This window comes from Perca fluviatilis, chromosome 14, assembly GCF_010015445.1.
Source record: "Perca fluviatilis chromosome 14, GENO_Pfluv_1.0, whole genome shotgun sequence".
NCBI lineage: Eukaryota > Metazoa > Chordata > Actinopteri > Perciformes > Percidae > Perca > Perca fluviatilis.
Genome location: NC_053125.1, coordinates 15,353,873 through 15,372,255, shown reverse-complemented (window position 1 = coordinate 15,372,255; position 18,383 = coordinate 15,353,873). Strand labels below are relative to the sequence as shown.

The 18,383-nt window shown below is 39.4% G+C and overlaps 2 protein-coding genes and 2 non-coding genes across 5 annotated transcripts; 1 reads left to right on the top strand and 3 right to left on the bottom strand.

Annotated features, from left to right (window-relative positions):
- Positions 1 to 546: 546 nt before the first annotated feature.
- On the bottom strand, positions 547 to 618 carry trnaa-cgc. The gene has a single exon. It is a non-coding gene; the product is annotated as a tRNA-Ala (tRNA).
- A 161-nt stretch (positions 619 to 779) lies between these two features.
- On the bottom strand, positions 780 to 5,491 carry si:ch211-119e14.1 (retrotransposon-like protein 1). 2 transcript variants are annotated; one of them, XM_039823157.1, is made up of 4 exons: positions 4,572 to 5,491; positions 4,011 to 4,122; positions 3,529 to 3,674; positions 780 to 2,383 (listed from the first exon to the last, which is right to left on the bottom strand). In XM_039823157.1, the coding sequence occupies exon 4, from the start codon at positions 2,379 to 2,381 to the stop codon at positions 1,749 to 1,751; it is 633 nt and encodes a 210-aa protein (XP_039679091.1). In that variant the 5' UTR covers positions 2,382 to 2,383; positions 3,529 to 3,674; positions 4,011 to 4,122; positions 4,572 to 5,491; the 3' UTR covers positions 780 to 1,748. The 2 variants fall into 2 exon arrangements, with proteins under 2 accessions (XP_039679091.1, XP_039679092.1); XM_039823158.1 differs by lacking the exon at positions 4,011 to 4,122.
- A 1,200-nt stretch (positions 5,492 to 6,691) lies between these two features.
- coro1b (coronin, actin binding protein, 1B) lies at positions 6,692 to 17,012 on the bottom strand. Its single transcript, XM_039823156.1, has 12 exons — positions 16,763 to 17,012; positions 16,509 to 16,653; positions 14,290 to 14,495; positions 13,891 to 14,013; positions 12,846 to 12,975; positions 10,215 to 10,396; positions 9,982 to 10,101; positions 9,581 to 9,685; positions 9,329 to 9,474; positions 8,820 to 8,877; positions 8,340 to 8,669; positions 6,692 to 8,244 (listed from the first exon to the last, which is right to left on the bottom strand). The coding sequence occupies exons 3-12, from the start codon at positions 14,491 to 14,493 to the stop codon at positions 8,122 to 8,124; spliced, it is 1,521 nt and encodes a 506-aa protein (XP_039679090.1). The 5' UTR covers positions 14,494 to 14,495; positions 16,509 to 16,653; positions 16,763 to 17,012; the 3' UTR covers positions 6,692 to 8,121.
- Positions 17,013 to 17,920: 908 nt separating this feature from the next.
- trnar-ucu lies at positions 17,921 to 18,009 on the top strand. Its single transcript is given in 2 exon segments — positions 17,921 to 17,957; positions 17,974 to 18,009. It is a non-coding gene; the product is annotated as a tRNA-Arg (tRNA).
- Positions 18,010 to 18,383: the final 374 nt, after the last annotated feature.

Here is an 18,383-nt window from a genome sequence, read left to right as displayed (position 1 = left end):
TTCCTGAAAGCAAATAATATTTACCGGGTTAGATTGTCTCCAGTCAAATGACTGCTTTGTAGAACAGTTTGGGTGCTTATAGCCTATGTTCCATCTGTCACTGTGAGAATGTCTTCAGTCTTGAGGTAAAATCCCGGATTTCTGGTTACATAATTGGTTTGATGATGTGTCCCTACAGTTCTGTTTACTTTAAATCGGGCTTACTTATTGGTTCATAATGTCTCGATCGAGTGGATCTCACACTGAAGATCATAGATATATAACTGAAGATAATTTGGCCGGTGAAAAATATGTTTGACATTCGCGTGTGTGAACACTCCTACACTCAGACTCTTTGAAGACCTCTCACATCCAATCCGATTTGAGCAAGTGCTCCCGTCTGGCCAATCACGATTTTCCTTCTGTGATCATCTCACACGCTCTTTGTGAACTGTATCGCTAGCATAAACTGTATTTCGAAATGTTTTTATATTCATTTCTTCGCAGGTTTACATACCGTACTTCACTCTCTTGTTACATATTTTATAGTCCGTTATCTAAAAGTCCTGGAGATGCCGGGGATTGAACCCGGGACCTCATACATGCGAAGCATGCGCTCTACCACTGAGCTACATCCCCATTGGTCAACCAGAGCATGACAAGGTTTTTTGTATGTTCTTCCTTCATCGAGGCTAACGATGTCATGCATCATGCATGTGTCAACCATGGAAGTACCGTATAACAGTCTATGGTCTCAACAAAAAAAGTCACTACTAAGGAGAAAAAGTTTCTTCTTTTTTTTTTATTAATGTTGTTACAGTTACATCTCAAAAAACAAAACCGTTCAGGAACTGCCTTTCAATACAATACATTCATTAAACATGTAGCCTATGTCAATGGTTTTGAGTTAGAAACCTTATTGTAGTTTCATTTCATGGTATCAAAATTACGACATTTAAGAGCTTAATGTCATAGTTTTTCAGTACATTCAACATAATGATTACTACTGATCTACCTTTACTAAACATTACACAACAAAGTAGGCTAACTAACAGTATAACAATGTAACTTCATGGAAAGTTTGACTCATCATCAGTTCGCATTTGAGAAGCTGGAACTTTTTAAAATTTTGTTTTCTTTGCTTAAAAGTGACTTAACTTTTCTGGGGATCAATCATTCAATCGACTAATTAAGAACATACAAAAACAGTCAAATCTATCTTGTTTATCTGTTTTCAAAGTTTCATGTAAATTAGACAAACACATTTAAAGCAGTAAAAAAAACATATGCCACAGTCCACAATATACAGCATGCAATACGCTGATACAGTAATACAGCGTTTCATTTGACCAGTTTTACTCATATGGTTTTACTTCAGGTAAGGAAAACTGTTACACAAACATTCACAATTCAATCCAGTGTACTCCTGCATATTTACAACGACTTCATTCAGCAATCACCTTTTAAACAGGAAGTGGAATTAAGACCAGAGCCATAGCTACCATTGAGGACAAATGTTTTTTTAGTGAGAATTGATGAGGTTTTAGCAACCTGCAAATGGAAATTTGTTTGTTTTATAGGGTGGCTTCAGTACTTTTAGGCCAACACAGTGTGGAACAGCATTTACACATTTATGTTGGGAAATAAAATGTACAGTACAAAATATATTTTAACAGCTAATTAGGGAATTTGGACTCATGACCTCAGTACTGATTAAGACCATTTCTTAAGCCTCCTTTGTATTTAATGTTTCTTTTTAAATTCTGTTCTCACAGTGCAGTCAAATCACTGTCCTTGCCCTCACCTCCCTCTTCCTCAGACCAGATGGCACTACCAGAGAACGGCTTTAGATCTATCAACAGTCCAGCCCCTCCACTTGCTTCACCTTTACCTTCCTCATCTCCCACTTTCTCCTTTGTGTCTCCCTTTGCCTCTTCCTGATCTGTTTGCCTGGCTTGCTCCCCTGCCTCTGAACCCTCCAAATTTGAGTTATCATCTGAAGTGTCACCTCCTTTTCCACACTTCTCCACATCGTCGTCCTCCTCCTCCTCCTCCTCCTCCTCCTGGTCATCTCCCTCGCTGTAACTCCCCTGGCTACCACCCTCGTCCGACTGTACATCCTGAGATCCGACTTCCTGCATTTCCTCTTCATCCTCCCCGGTATCACTTTGAGGCCACAGCTGGACTCCGAAACGTGTCCCTAGAGCTAAAGCTGTACCTCTCACCCGGTCCCTGATCCCTCCTTCCTTATACACCAAGCGGCGCACAGTATATTCTCCATTGGCCTCCCTGTTCAACTTCTTGTACAAGAAGATCAACAATGCAATTAAGCCTATTAGGCAGAAAAAAAGGATCAGCACAGTCTGAGTGGAGGGTGTGATGATGTTGTCAGAGTCAGCCATGCCTGAAGTGAAAAGAGAGAAAAGGGGTTAGCATGGTCCCATCCACTGTGGATGGACTCCAAAAACAACAAATATATCCCAAAGTGGATCATTCACACTGGGATTTATTTGTTGTTTTTGGAGTCTATTCAGTGGCACTGTCTCTTGAAGAAATAGTTTGGCATTTTGGGAAATATGCTTATTCGCTTTCCTGCTCTCACATCTATACAGTTAATATTGCTGCCCTCAAATGGAACTTGTGAGCTCGTGGGCACGACATCTGAAGTCGTGTACAGGATATGCTTGGCGTTCAAGTGGTGAAGTTGTGAGAACGCCGCTGCTAAGAAGCGGCAACATGGTCTCTTGTCATTCTTTGCTTTTTTTAAAGAAATGTAGACTCACGTTGTATTTCAACTCCATACTCTCCATACTCTATACTCTATAAGACTAAAATTACAATATATTGAATAACCATCCACCGAAAAATGAACTTCCATGGCCATTTCTAAAAACACAACTCGTTAACTTGGAGGTTGTGAATACAACATTCATATGGACTCTTGAACTCTTCAACACGAGCCTAAAGGCAGCATATGTAGCCGAAGTAGCTGGTTAGCTTAGCTTAGCATAAAGGCTGGAAATGGAGAAATGACTAGCCTAGCTCTGTCCAAAGGCTCCAGGCTCAATAAAAAATATTCTAACACATAGCCACCCGTAAAACTCCAAATTGTTGTTTTTAAACTTGAACAGACTTGCTGTTTACCTGTTTCCAGTCTTAATGCTAAGCTAGGCTAGCTGGATGCTGGCTGTAGCTTGATATTTACACTATTTTATACAGTGAGTATATACAGTATACCGTACAGACATGAGAGTGGTATCAAGCCTTTCATCTAGCATAAAAGCAAATAAGTGTATTTTCTTAAAGGTCATACGATTTTGTTTTTAATAGAGTAGCCCTTTTTATTAGATGATTCCAGCAAATTAATCCAAATTTTACTGGAGGCAACATAAAACAGGTTGACACAGATGCTGAACATTATGTGGGGCTGTTTGAACCAGGCCTCAATCCTTTGCTAATTCTTCCCAAGAGCACCAGAAATCCTTTCAATGTTATCAAGCTGTAAATCCCACAAAACAGAGACAGATTAGATTTAGAAATGTACTTTACCGCTTTAGAAAAGTCTCTGTTGAGTAGAAAGGTCCCACTGGCTTGTTGTCACAGTTTCAGGCAGAATCTTGCAGTCAAACTCGTACTTTAAAGCAGTTGTGAAGTTTTCATCAGAAGGAGATCCATTGGAAATGTACATTCAGGATCTAGAAAAAAGAAAATTAGAAAACTAATAGTCCATTGTGCTTCCAGCCAAACCTTCAGATGGCCTAACATAAAAGATTATCCATTCAATTTAATTTTGCTGTGGCATTTCAGGTTTTACACACTCAGAATTAAACAGATTACCAAGAAATTACAATAATTCTGCTTTAAAAATCCACTCCATGGTGGTATTATATTTTGGAAGCTGCTCAATTTTAACATTCAAATATATTATTTCAATACAGACATCTAATCCTGACACAATTGTAATAAAAAAAGTCACCATCCACGCTGGCTGAATTTAACCAATGGTTCTTAATTGCAATATACAAACGTACGCTGCAGATGAAACAGGAAGTATGTATTGCCTTTATCTTGTTTGACTGTAAACTGTGTGCATTGTCTGGGGTGACAGGAAGCTAGCAGACCGCTCGCAGCGTTGCTGGTTTCCTGTCAAAATGATAATTGAACAGCATCAGTCAGCCTGCCATGGGAGGGAACTTTTTGTCACGCTTAATTAGACTCCTAGAGATCGGACATAAAGCATTACAACATAATGTTTAGCAAAAAAAATAAAAATACACATGTGAAATAAGTGGACTTAACATGCAATAAACGCTGAAATGCATGCGGATAACTGACCTAGGTGATAAATGAATGCCTTCAATACTGTAATTATACAACCATTTAAAACGTAAAGTCTATTAAGTCAAAGATTCAAGTAACTTAACTTAACTCCAAAATATATATATACAGAGCTGTAATTAAAGACAGAAGAGCAGAGAAAACATGAGGCATTCATATTATGATTAATAAGAATAGACATAAATGTGTGCAGCAAAAACGAGTAAAAAGGCAAACTATTAAAAAAGGCAGGAAATAAACTGTAAAACACTTACCAAAGTTGTGAGCAGAAGAACAAGTTAGTGGTGCCAAAACATGATCACTGTAAAGAGACTTACTTGTGTAATTTAAGGTACTTTTGAACTGTGTAACAGTATGTGTGTGTGTGTGTGTGTGAGGAGACAGAGAGAAAACGAGGGAAGGGGTGGGTGATGCATGAAATGTGGTGAAGAAAGCTCGCTGCAGCCCTTTGAGGTAGGTGGAGGCTGAAGGGGGTGAGAACACAGATTAAAGACAAAGTCAAGCAGGGTGTGGTGGAAAGCACAGATAGGAAAATGTGCTATTTATTTATGGAAAGAGGAAGACATACACATTTGAATTTTTTCTGCAAAGTTGACTTGTGTCACTTTCAGCTTGCAGCACAGGTGCAGGTGACATGCAACATATATTAAGTGCATATTAGGAACATTCATACTCTTCGTCGACTACAATTTACTCACAGGAAATACATGTACAGTATATTTATTTCCTGTGACACATTTCAACCTTGCACAAGCATACAAAATATGTCAGTGGGCTGACTCCCATAAGAGCAGCTCAGTGGAAGTTATGTATCTTTGAAAAAAGAGGGATCTAATAGTGTTACATGAGTCCAAGACAATCCCAAGAACTAAAGATCCTAATAATTCTTTGATTTATGCAAAACACTCAGGTTATTATTATATTCTACAGATTTGAACCTATCAGAAAAAAACAAGTCCAAACACTGTTCTCGGCTTCTTAATGTAAAACAAGTTGACCACATCCTGTTTTCACTCCGGGGGCCAGGCAGCCACAGCCCCTAGCGTACAAAGACAGCCGTACCAAATCTCTACAGTCAATTTACACCGTGTTACCCAGTTGAGGACATAAACATCAGTCACGGATTGAGATGGAGAATACCCGCAGTGTCACAAAATGTTTTTGGTTAAAAAAAACCCAATACAATACAACCCTCCCCTCTGCCCCCCATGAACTGTGGACTCTGCCCCCCCCCCATCAGGATCAGCACCGGACACTTTATAATGAAGACATTCAGGAACTCTACCTTCTATTCTATTGCCCATTTCAATATCTTTAGTTTTCTGTACTGTTTGATTGTGCCTTACATTTGCACTATTTAGAATGTATTACTGTATTGTACATATTACTTATGTTTTTAATTGTATATATAACTTATCTTTCATCTTATTTGTATATATGTCTCATCTCTTTTTATATTATACTTGTATGTGTCCTTTTTGCACTGTGGGTCGGAGAGAAATTTATTGTCGATTGCTCTGTATGTCTGGCACACATTGCAGAATTGATTATAAAGTTGACTTGACTTGATACAGGTAGAGTTGGATCATTGCTCCAGCTATCTTTAGGTCCCACTCAATGGACTGAGTTCTGTGATTTCCCTGTAGCAGTTTCAGTGTTGATTGCTGGACAAAGTGATTGTCTGGTTGTATTAGCAACCTAATCTAAACTACAGCACCACCATCAATTATGATACCACCATCAGCCACTTGTATGCCTGATGGTGGCTAGGGTGCCACGACGTAATGCTTTGCATAGTCTGCGGAGTTTCGTTTTCTTTTTGTCAGACCACAGATTATTCGGTTATGCCATTAGTTGACCTGAAGTTGCTCCTCGTCTTTCACGCAGGCTTCTTGGTTGGTTGCTCAGTTTGTTTAGATGACCTACTAAAAAGGCGAGAGTTCCAACTAATAATGGAGACTGCTGTGCTAATATGAAACTCCAAAAATGTTCCGTCTTTCACTTCTCTCTGAAATCTACAGACATCTCTTCATTGTCGTTTCTGACATGACATAGCGGCATTTGTAGGGCCTCAGTGTCACTTCTTCCCTCAGTCAATTGAATTGGCCCCTATACAGTTTGAGACATTTTAAGAATATTTATAGCAAAAGTAAAATAGGAGAAATTCAGACAATATAAAATGTGAGAAATCTACAGGGTGTTGCATCCTTTATTGAGGCAAAGTGTTAAGTGTGTGTGCGCGCTGCACATATGTCTATTAAATTGGAGTAGGCAGCAGTTGCTTGGCTTACAGTCAACACACTTGTGTGTAATTATCACAAATACCAGAAATCAAGATCAGAACATTTCTTAGTGTAAATAAAAAGCCATTCCATTAATACAAAGGAGGAATGAATGTTTATTGAATTTTCACAATTTAGTCTCCTTTAACCTGCTACTGGTTTTACAGTTAGTGTTAGGAGGTCAGTGCATCAAGAAATATAAATCACAAAAGTAATTAAAAAAGGGATAAGCTTGATGTGGAATGTACCATTGTTACACAATCATTGACTGATGGAGGTTAACAGAAAAATGCCTTTTAATGTAATGGCAAAAAACAATGAAAATAAAAAAAAATAAAAATCTAAAAAGATGTTTATCTTTTAACACCAATATAAATGCAATTGCAAACTGTAGAAAATGTTTCCCATTTCACCGTAACTTCCTCTTTCTCATGGCTGCAAACACTAGTGTAATTTAGTAAGACTGCACTGTAACTAGTGTTAGGTTATATTTGCATGTACCGTATATAGCTCAACTTGGTCTCTGTGTCCACCAAACAACTTATACTTCAGCTTACAGCTCTGGAAAGGGAAAAAAGAAAAATCACAAATAGTGACTACTAAACCTCATATCCTGGATCTTTAGGGGGCAGAAAATACTGCAGCCTTTCCAGACATTCAAAAGAAGGAAAGAAGCAAATATTTCTGCTAGTTTTCATCCTAATGATAATGTGGACAAATATCTGCCGCAGCTCTCTCCTAAAACCATGAGGTAAATCACAAGTGTTACCTTTTCGTTGACTGCAAAGACGACACAGAATTACAATACACAAATATTCAACTAGACTCTCATCAGCTATCAGTCACATAATTCTCACTGTCAAGGTCATGATTTGTGTACCAAAAGATTTCCTTACCGTTAGCCTTACACATATAACGAAGCAGTAAAACAAAGCACAAGTCACACAATGAATTAACAATTGGGGTCTGATGACATCACAGTTTAGCAGCTTCAACTACCTGATAAATAGCCCTAATAGTTACATTTGTGAGTGCTTTAGAGAAAGAAAATCATATTTTTACTATAATTTGCTATAGTATGTCAACCTTAATCAACTTTGATATAATGCTTTTATCACCAATTTGTGCATTAACTTGAGGCAATGGTACCATTGTAACACCTTCAAAGCCCTTCAAAATTAGCAAAATTTGCAAAGCTCAAAGCTGCACTATATGCACCACCACATAGCTGCTACGATACTCCTTCATATGAAAAACAAAACATTATCTCACTGTCAAAAATCGTTCTATGCAGATGACACCCCTTTTTCAGCCACAGTCTGGAAAACAATCACAGAAACAAATTGTGGTCTTGTTTTCATCACAATAATTGATCTGGTTGTGAGCCACTGTGAGTCAGTTAGTCGCTACCCTACACTACATTCTTCCACTTACACAGCTCAAGGTACTGCTGATTCAAGTTAGGCTATGGTCTATGGATTAAGTACGAATGCCCTCCGAATGTAGTGATTCTCCGCCTTGTTCATACATCCCCATCCTCAATCCGAGCCAGCTGCCTCTCCAGCAACTCGATTCTCTGGCTCTGAGCGAGGACGACAGCCCGCAAGGCCTTCATTTCTGCTAACAACTCATTCAACAAATCGTCCTGGAAGACGGGAGGAGAGAAGGAACAAATCAGAAAACAACTTTGAGCATTAAAAACATTTGGTACGGGCAATATGCCTCATTCTGCCAACTCACCTCTCTCTTCGGCCTCTCAGTATTTCCATCCGTCTCCCGTGTGGCAACTCGTGGCTGTGGCACCTCTTCTTCTATCTCCTTGGCGGCAGAGCTAGATGTGGCTGCTGCATTGCCTGCTGAAGGCGAAGCAGCCCCAGTCCCAGAGTCCTGCGAGACGAGCTTGGGTTTGCTTCTGAGGGTGTCCCTGTGCTTGGATGTGGGAGCTGAGTAGCCGCCACTCAGAGAGACCAACAGGGGTGGTGCATCCTGCCCAGCGATCCATTCATCAGCCAGGAGAGCCGGCTCCATGCCAGCTGTATCCGGGTAAAGGTCTCCCTGAAACAGATCTGACTGGGGAGGCAAGATTGAGACAGAAAAGTGTTTTAATGATACGCTTATAGATAGACTTCCTGGGCATGCAGAAGGCTTTCAATTCCTTTTTTTAACTAATAAGTAATGTAAATTGATTTTACTTTTTTTAAAATGTTGTGCCTGGCTTACCTTTCGTGGTACAGTCATAGAAATGGGTTCCACTTTCCTTTCATGCAGTTTGTAGAACCTACAGAAGACCAGGAGATTAGTAATCTCGTGAAAGGCATTTTTCTTAATGCAAAAAAACCCGCATGAATAGACCAACATCACAAACATGTCTCTAAATGCTTTATTAGTTATTGTTGCCAACTGTGCCACTCAGCCCCAAGCTCAATCGTTCCTACAGAAGATATACAGTGATAATAAGCATGTTCAGGGTAATGAAGGAACATGTCACCCAGTACAATGGTGTGGCTAATTTATGTGTTTCTAATAGTTTTTGGACAACATTAGTGCTCTATGGCACACATCAATAATTTGTACAAGGCTTTGGCTACACAGGCAATACTCAGTAGGATCAATTTTATTTCCAAGTTAGTGGGCAATAAGAAAACACAGAATATATCAATAGCCCTTTAAAAAAAATCTTTTAAATTAATTAAATATCAAGGAAGGAAAACGTGACCAAACATATTTACCTGGCAATTTCACATTTGTTGACATCGACACCTCTTTTACTAAGAAAGCCGGCTCCTCTCTGAGGCTCCTTGCTGCTGTATAAGCTGAGGAAGTGAACATACGGGGATTCGTCTGTCACTTCAAAATAACGGATGGTGCAGTCCCCCTGAAAGGCAGAAGATAATCTAATTAAGGCGATTGAACAAAAAAAAAAAAAAAAGGAATTGATACCAATTTTAAGATTTTAGTAAATCTGTTTCCTTATGTCATACCTTGCCACACAGGTAGACCATGTTCGTGTCAGGGTCATAAAAGGGTAAAAGAACCCCATTACTTGTATCCATCTCCTGTACTGCCATTGGCTCAGAGAGATCCTTCTGTAAAATAAGAAAAAGAAAAGAAAAGCAAAAGACAGATTTAATGATACTTGTAATTGCTTGCATACGATATGTACACTCAACCCACCGCACAAAACGCTGATATTGGACAAATCTGCAAAGCCTGATTATGTTCAGTGACATAGTTGAACATTGTAACATTTAATACCAGCACTTTATCATTTCTAAAATCTCTGTACATAACAAAAAGAGCATGGTTTAAGTTATTGAAAGAAAGTAGTTATGGGTTAGGAAGTCAAGAATCATTCAATATGAACGCAATTCATAAGACTTACCGTATCCCACAATGCCAGCTGTCTCTCACTCATACGGCTAAAGCCTGTAGTCAGAATCTTCCCATCTGAAAGGAACACAGCTCTCATTGGCCTGGTGCCATCATGGACCTTCTCTTTCACCTGGGAGAACAATAAGAGACATATCATAGCAAGAAAAGAGGATGTGTACCTGCATGATGTGATGTAGTATAACTTATTTTGTATGCATCTGCACAAAAAAAAAGTGAAGTAACCTTGAGGACTGTGCCCCGTCGCGGGTCGATGACACGCAGAGCCTTGTCCTTGCAGACAGTACAGACAGCACTGCCGTCCTTGTTCCAGCTGACACTGTAGATCAAGTCTGGGTGGGCATCACTCAGCTGGTACACAAGCTCCCCCGTGCCCACATTCCACACACAAATCACATTATCGCAGCCTAGAGAGAGGAAGACACAACATCCATCCATTCTTTAAGTTCATAAATGCTAAATGCAGGAACATGAAGGAGATTGGTGTCTTGTGATCTGAGAGATCTGCCGAGTTTATAAACTAAGAGCATGTCGGATATCTGTGGAGCAATGCCATTAAGAGCATTGCATACCAAAAGCAGGATCTGAAATTGAGATACAAAATGTACATAAGTACATCAGATCGGAGTGATGTGTTGTGATTGATTTACAAGACAGCAGATAGAGGAGACAGAAGGATAAACCTTTACAGATGCGGAGTGGGACACAATACATTTGAAGCTTGAGTACAGAATTTTAGAAGAGGGACAAAAAAGGATTACTTTACTGTAAGGATGAGTCACTTAACTTCAAGGCCCTGAAAACCTATTTCCCCCCAAATCAGCTTCACTTCTGCGAGCAATTGGGTCCTACAAAAAGACAACATTTCCCCCCAAAGTTTGACCAATTCTGGTTATTTCACATGAGGGATTTCTGTATTTGTTTCTCTGGTTTGAAGGGGACAGAGCTCAGTTAGAAAAGGGTGACGCCATGGACTTCTGAGCACCAATCAGAATTTAAGAATAGGACTATCTGAATAAAAGTGACAGTTGGGGTTATTTCCCTATATTGCCAGCACGGTCATTAAAATCTGATCAAACAAATGTTTTTTCCAACATTTCAAACTTTGACTGTTACCGGCTGTTGAAAGCCTTCACTTAGATCCAATTTCTGCTCTCACAAAGACACTTTGGGTTTATAACCAGTTTAAAACCCTCACACTCAGAGTCTTTTAACAGACGCTCTGGATTTAATTCTTCACAGTTAGGGTTATATCCCTAGGTTGCCAGCACGGTCATTATAATCTGATCAAGCCACGCCCACAGTGGTTCACCCACACAGTGCAGGTGGTTTTTCAAACATTTCAAACTTTGGCTGTTACAGATAATGACTTGAGATTTGAAACCAAGTTAATAGAGGCTTTAACCGCTCAACTATCCTTATCTAACTGCGCTTCCTTGGGTCCTGAGCAATACACCTGCCATGACATTGTTGCATCCATGTCATTTGCTGACAGCTAGCTATTTGGGATTAGGCTATTTCTGGGAACAAGAGCGCTCATTCTGAAACTTACATTGCTGTTTGAGGTTGCTTCAACATCTCCGGTAATAGTGGGCCCCTCTCAATACACTATACAGTTTGTGTACATAACGCACTACTAAATAAATATGTCCACAGAAATACACCCACCAAGTGTGAAGTCGAAGGACAGACATACAGACCGTAGTCCATATCCACAACGTTCCACTTCCGGGATTGCTCTCGTTCTCCCGGAAATTTGGCCGGATGTCACTCTTTTCAGATGTCCGATATCAGATGTCCCGTTACCTTCCGCTTTCTTTGTGTTGGCACTCTAAACTGTCGATTTATGAGGACTATGGTTAACTGCTCCTCAGATCTCTGCAGGCTACAGCTAGCTAGACTATCCGTCCAATCTGAGTTTTCTGTTGCACGACTAAAACAACACACACACACACACACACACACACACACACACACACACACACACACACACACACACACACACACACACACACACACACACACACACACACACACACACACACACACACACACACACACACACACACACACACACACACACACACACACACACACACACACACACACACACACACACACACACACACACACAAACACACACACACACACAACACACGTTCCTTCCCGAGGCTATTTTACGTTTTACGTTCTCCCATCCCGGAATGCTGTGTGGACTAGCCAGACCCTCCTCCGCAGCGCGGTGGAGGAAGGTCTGGCAATGCGAGACTATACAGACAGAGACTCCTTCCATTTTTGTTAGACCTGCTCAGCCTGACGCCACCTCCATTATTTGCCTAATTTTAAACACACCGCTTTATAGTTCAACAACCTGTCTCTGTGGCTGCTTGAGATACAGGGAATAAACAAAGCGTGTTTTAATAGAAGACAGCAGCTCACAATGTTTCGTGTGAGATAAACGTCTTGTACATCAAAGTCTACTTTCTCTGCTTGGGAATGTACTTGTGTTTTGGGATCCACCTTTGATTTATTTAAAAAAAAAATAAAAAAAAATGAAAAAACATCTAGAAGCGTTGCAACCAAGTGTAATCATTGTTCAGGTTTCATGTTCTCCTTTAACATAACCTAAGTATTGTCGGCAGCCATGTTTGTCATAGTTAAGTCAGTATTTGTTAAAAAGGGATCATTTCATATATAAAAAAAAACAAAAACAAAAAAAACTCATCTTACTGTATGTAAAACAGAAATCACAGTGGTCTTGTTGTGTCTATCCTGACAGCTCCCTACAGGGCACAGGTCAAACAGCAGTGTCTAAAGTCAGATTATGTGGCACCAGAATGTGATAAATGACTTTACCTGCAGTCAAGAGGATATTGAAGGCAGTTGGGTGCCAAGCCAGGATTCCCACTCTTTTACTGTGTCCCTCGAGGGTCACAATGGCCTCAGTCATTGGGCTCGTCAGGCCCCCATCTGGGATCTGCCACACCTTCAAACCAACAGAGTCAGACACCGCAGACATTTGTGAATGTGATCCATTCAGTTGCAAAAGAGCTACTGATGTTTTATGTGATGCATTGCCATTGATACAGAATAGCTGACATTGTTTTTGACCACAGAAAATTAAAACTATCTTCAGGCAGAGCAGGGAGAAAAGTTATCTTGAAAGCCTTCATTTAGACATTTCTGCTCTCATGAAGACACTGAGTTTGAAACCAGTTTAAAACCACCACACTCAACTAAATAGAGGCTTTTAACAGAAGCTCTGGAATAGTTAAACATTTTGAGAAGTACTCTTATGCGCTTTCTTAACGAGAGTTAGATGAGAAGATTGATACCAGTCATCTCTGGCTGTTTAATATGAAGCTACAGCTACGAGATGGTTAGCTTAGCATAACAACTGGTAGCAGGGAGAAAGCCTGCCTGACTAGTCCAGCACATAAGCCCTAGTAAAACCACAAACTGTTATTTTTACACTTCAGTTTCTGTACAAAATAAACAAGATATAACCTGTGAATTAGTGTGCTTTACAGGAACGGAGCCAGGCTGGCTGTTTACCATGGCTTCCAGGATTTGTTCCTGGCTAAGCTAACCTCATAGCTGTAGCTTCATATTTCCTGCACGGACAGGAGTGGTTTCTTCTCATAGGTGTATTTTCCAAAAATGTCAAAGCTATTCCTTCCAGGTTCCCTGGATTAAGCACTTAGCCTTATTATTGTCAGAATAAAAATTGGCTTTGAAACAGCATTTACATAAATCGGACACCAATACCCTAGCAGCTCTTTAATTGCAACAACAATAGGTTACTTCCTTTAACGGAAAAATAAAGAAATTGACTGCAGGTGTTGGAGACCTAGTTTCCATAAATGGGGTCAGGGTGACCCGTGTCAAAGTTTTAACCTACCTTTACTGTGAAGTCCTCTGAGGCACTTGCAATGATGTTGTCGTCATGAGGAGACCACTGGATGTCCAGCACCGGTGCCGCATGGCCGCACACTGTTGGACAGGACTGATCGATTCTGCCACTCTGTGGGAGAAAACAAAAGGTTAAGATCATGACCGCGTGACAGCTGGCTAGAGAAACTTTAACAAATTACAGGAGTATAACCTTTGTCCACCATTTGTCTTGGAACTGTAAAAGTGCTGCATATGCATTAGCACACATGGAGCGAGGCATCAAAGCCTTGCTCATATAGGTATTTGCTTTTAGTAGCAGAGTGAAAGACAGGAAACAGGATAGATGCTTTTCAAAGAATATTGATCCACTGTTTTAATTGATGCTGAATGTAACGTAATGTTGAACCTTGCTAAGCGGAACAACGAGGAAGGCCCCTCCTCCGCCGGCTTCGATGATAACGGCAATGAATTTGGGGTTGACTGCACAGAGGGAAGTGTCCCACGTCACGCGGGACACCCTGACATCGTCGATGCAGTGCTCAGCTTTCCACGCCTGGGCGAAGACGTGGCGGAATTTGCTCTGTCTGACCACACCTCGCCGGAAAGACATGTCTGTCGAGAAAAAAAAAATAAATGAAAACAAGACGTGAATTATGTGGTATCTGAAAAAGTTGAGAAAACAAGAAAGCAAAGTGGTACTTTTAATCATGACTTTTAAATAATCTGCAACTATTTTGATATTCAATTAGTAGTTCAAGTCAATTATTTATCAAGCAAAAATGCTTGAAAAGACATTCTCTGGTTCCAGCTTCTCAAAATGTGTAAAAAAAAATAAATAAAAAAAATGCTTGTTTCCTTTGTTTAATACTATTGTAAATATAATATTTTGCAGTTAAATCTATGGACTATGTATTCTTTAAACTGTTGGTTGTCAAACTGATGTCAATTTGGGCTCTGGGAAATTAACTACCTGTGCCAAAGTAAAACACATGAGCTGCAGATGACTTTGTAATACATTTGTTTGATAGTTCAATATTTTAAAGGCTATTAAATTTACAATTACAGGCAATAAGGATGTGCAATTAATCAAATTTTAATCGTGATTAAGATTTTGGCTCCTAACGATCACTAAAACAATGTAATCAAGAATTTTTTTTTATTTTGCACATTAGGTTTTGTAAATAAACTCTTATTTCATCTTGAGATCTGAAGGGGAATTCAAAAAGTATAAACGGGAAAAGTAAAAAAAGGGAACATTTTGTAGCTCAAGGTGGGTTTTTTTAAGTTCAATAAAGGCAACAACTTTCCAAAAGTCGATGAGTTATCGTGATTTCAATTTTGACCAAAGTAATTGAGATTATGATTTTTTTTTCAATAACTGAGCAGCCCTAACAGGCACTGCTGCTGGCTTCTTCAAAATGCCACCTTACATGGTATGGAAAATTGTATTTTCTAAATCTGTTTCACTGGGAACCACAAAAACCTTTTTAAACATTGATGATGCACAAAAGCTTAGTTGACTATTCACATACTTTTTACAGACAAATGTGTTATTTAAAAAAGTATATAGCAGTAATATAAAAATTGATGTTTTTCTTTAAATTGTGCATACATGTAATTGGATGATGTCGTGTTGTACTTTTGGTGTTTGATAAATAGCTGTGTTAAAACTGATATCTACTCAAAATGATTTAATTAAGAACTCCTGCTGTTAATATCTTTAATGAAGTTTGCAAGTCTGTCACTTTATTATTGCATTTGTTTCTGTTTAAAATATTACTTTCATATTTACTTTCATATTACCTCATATGTACATTTTTATGTTTACGAACTGTGATGACTGAATGTAAATTGAATTAAAAAAAAAAAGAAAAGAAAAAAGATTTGACATGGAAATTAAAATGAGGATTTAGTCATTTCCATTCCTAAAAAATGGAAGACAGAAAAGACAGTTATTACACAGTTTACTCAGCGAATCCCGAATATCTTTAGGTTGCCAGCTTGAGTGAAAAGGTGATGTCAAAACAGCATGCAAATTAATACTGCGGGTCTGTCCTGAAAAGTACAGTCAGGCTTCAGCGGACAAAAGGGCATGATCCGCCTGAAAGCAAAACATGCTGGCAGTGAGGGAAAGGGGGTTGGGAAGTCAGAGCTGCTGAGGCAGGGGAGCCAGTAACTCTATATGCCATATCTACCTAATGTTTCACAGTTGTCAAAGCAAATTGTATTTTAGCAGGTCTAGGCTGTAGGTCGTCTCCATCTTTACCCAGTAGCTTGTGAGGATAAAATTGCTCCACATCCATGCAGCTTTGGATATATAGTAAAGTCCACTGTAACACTCACATAGGTATTTAGATCTGGGTTACTAAATAGGGTCATCCTATTGTATAACGGTGGTTTTAATTCACTGCTATTGTTTTCCAAATACACAGCACTTTTTGCACCATTTATGTTGGGGTTTCTATTGTTGTCTGCACACAATGCGAGGAATACTGGTTGGCTTTTGCAAAGAGTAGCCTAGGCTTGAGCAACAAAGGACGTTCAGGAATGCGTAGTTAACTCCAGAATGAGACATTTCAAGGAATAGGCAAGGTTATCATTTTAGAACACAACAGAATAGCATACCTGGCTTTCGGCCTCTCCTAATTGGAAAAAGGATCACTAAAGACTCGGGCGTGACAGGAGGAGGCCAATAAAATAATCCGCCGCCAGCAGCAGTAACTTAATCCTCTCCTGTGTCCAGGCAGGCGTTCACATCGATTGCGCAGACCTATAACAAAATACGTTCTTTAGAAATAAACACCCATTCGTATTATTACCAAATTTTCTCACGTTGGTTTGTCAATTGGTACGCATGTCTGATGTAGTAAAAGCCTAACCTGACAGCGCATGTCCCGTGCTGTTAAAGCTAGGCTACATTAAATAGTGCACAGCGACGCTGAATGGAGCCAAGCTGATGGTGAAGGTGTGGGAAGAAATGCAGACGGCGTTCGCCTCGTCTCTCTTCACAAACGACTGGTTGGAAGAGATGGATTCAGCATTATCCCAGACATTTCCGCTCACGGCAGGATATGTCAAAGACACGCGGGAGTCAAGCGGGAGATCATTCGTCTACTTCCAGATTCCTGTCTGCCAGACCGGATGTGAGCGCACCTCTTTATATACAGTAGGGTACGCACATGCGAGGATGAAATCATTAGCTGGTTTAATGTACAAACCCTTAGTAATTTAAGTAAGTGTCCGGTTTCACCATACATACATGCGTGAAACAAAAGCGCATTTCCCCCCAATTTGTATACCAAAAGAATGTATTACACTTCGAAACCATGTTTAGGGTGTTGACGCAATGGTTAAGGTTATGGTAAAACGCGTTAAATGTCTTTTGGAAAGATAATTCCTAGATATTTACTTAGTCTAAAATATTTGTCCAAAAACCTAATTTAAAATGTAAGAAATAATCAGGTAATATTGGGCTCAGAACAATGCATCGTAATCACACCCTTTGTAATTCACTTTTTAAAATGTAAAATTTATATAAGTACATTTTCATTAGTCTTATCTAGCTCCCATAAGTAGGATCAATTGTATTGTGGTAAATAAGACGTTTACACTGCTGAATGATGAACTCATTTAGACATTTCTATTGGATTAAAGTTGATTAATTTTGTTTCTATGATTAAACGTGTGTTAAAAAAACACACCGGCTGATCGAATCGCAATTCATGTGATTACAGGACGAAATGCTCTATCAAAGATTTTGGCTCTACCTTCTGAGTATAAACAGTACTCCTGTCCTGAGTCACAGCCGCCCAATGTGCATAGCCCTTGAGCGTCACCTAGTGTTTAATATGTCACAAGGCATGTTCATTATTTGTTTCCAAACGAAATAGTTTTGTGAAGTCGGTGGAGCGAATGCATGGATTTATTATAATAATATTAATAATTGACAATATACCTAAGAGATAACCATAGATATACAGGCAATAACACGATGTACTTGTACTTTAAATATGGTGGCGTAACCGTATGCAACAGGTGGCTCCGTGGCGCAATGGATAGCGCATTGGACTTCTAGGTTCTAGTCGAAGTGATTCAAAGGTTGTGGGTTCGAGTCCCACCGGAGTCGTATTTTTCTATTACCGAAACAGTCGACATTATGCTAGTACAGACATCCTCCTTTTCGTTTTTAAGTAGGGACCAAACTATGAAAACCTAGCTAACGGTTTACATTTTTCGTTACTATGTGTAAGCTTTGAGTTTTTCATTTGAATCACAGCCTGCAATTGACATCAACATAGTATAGTGTACTATCATTAACATTCGCTACTATCTGTAACGTTAGTTAATGCGTTTTTGCGGTTTAATGTAATTTTGTTGTTCATGTTGCTAGCTAGCTAGTTAGTAGAAGAAGAAGCAACTGAATGTGTTAAGTTAGCAATATACAAACAAGTTGATTTTGGATTGTATCCTTCAAAATAAAACACATTCTTGTTACTTAGA

What these genes read in the sequence shown, in the direction of transcription:
- si:ch211-119e14.1 (XM_039823157.1), bottom strand. Translation starts at nt 2,381, where the DNA reads ATGGCTGACTCTGACAACATCATCACACCCTCCACTCAGACTGTGCTG.
- coro1b (XM_039823156.1), bottom strand. Translation starts at nt 14,493, where the DNA reads ATGTCTTTCCGGCGAGGTGTGGTCAGACAGAGCAAATTCCGCCACGTC. An exon ending in TGGTCTACCTGTGTGGCAAG is followed by an intron (nt 9,475 to 9,580) that starts GTATGACATAAG and finishes TCTGCCTTTCAG; the next exon opens with GGGGACTGCACCATCCGTTA. An exon ending in CTGAGAGGCCGAAGAGAGAG is followed by an intron (nt 8,245 to 8,339) that starts GTGAGTTGGCAG and finishes CCCGTCTTCCAG; the next exon opens with GACGATTTGTTGAATGAGTT.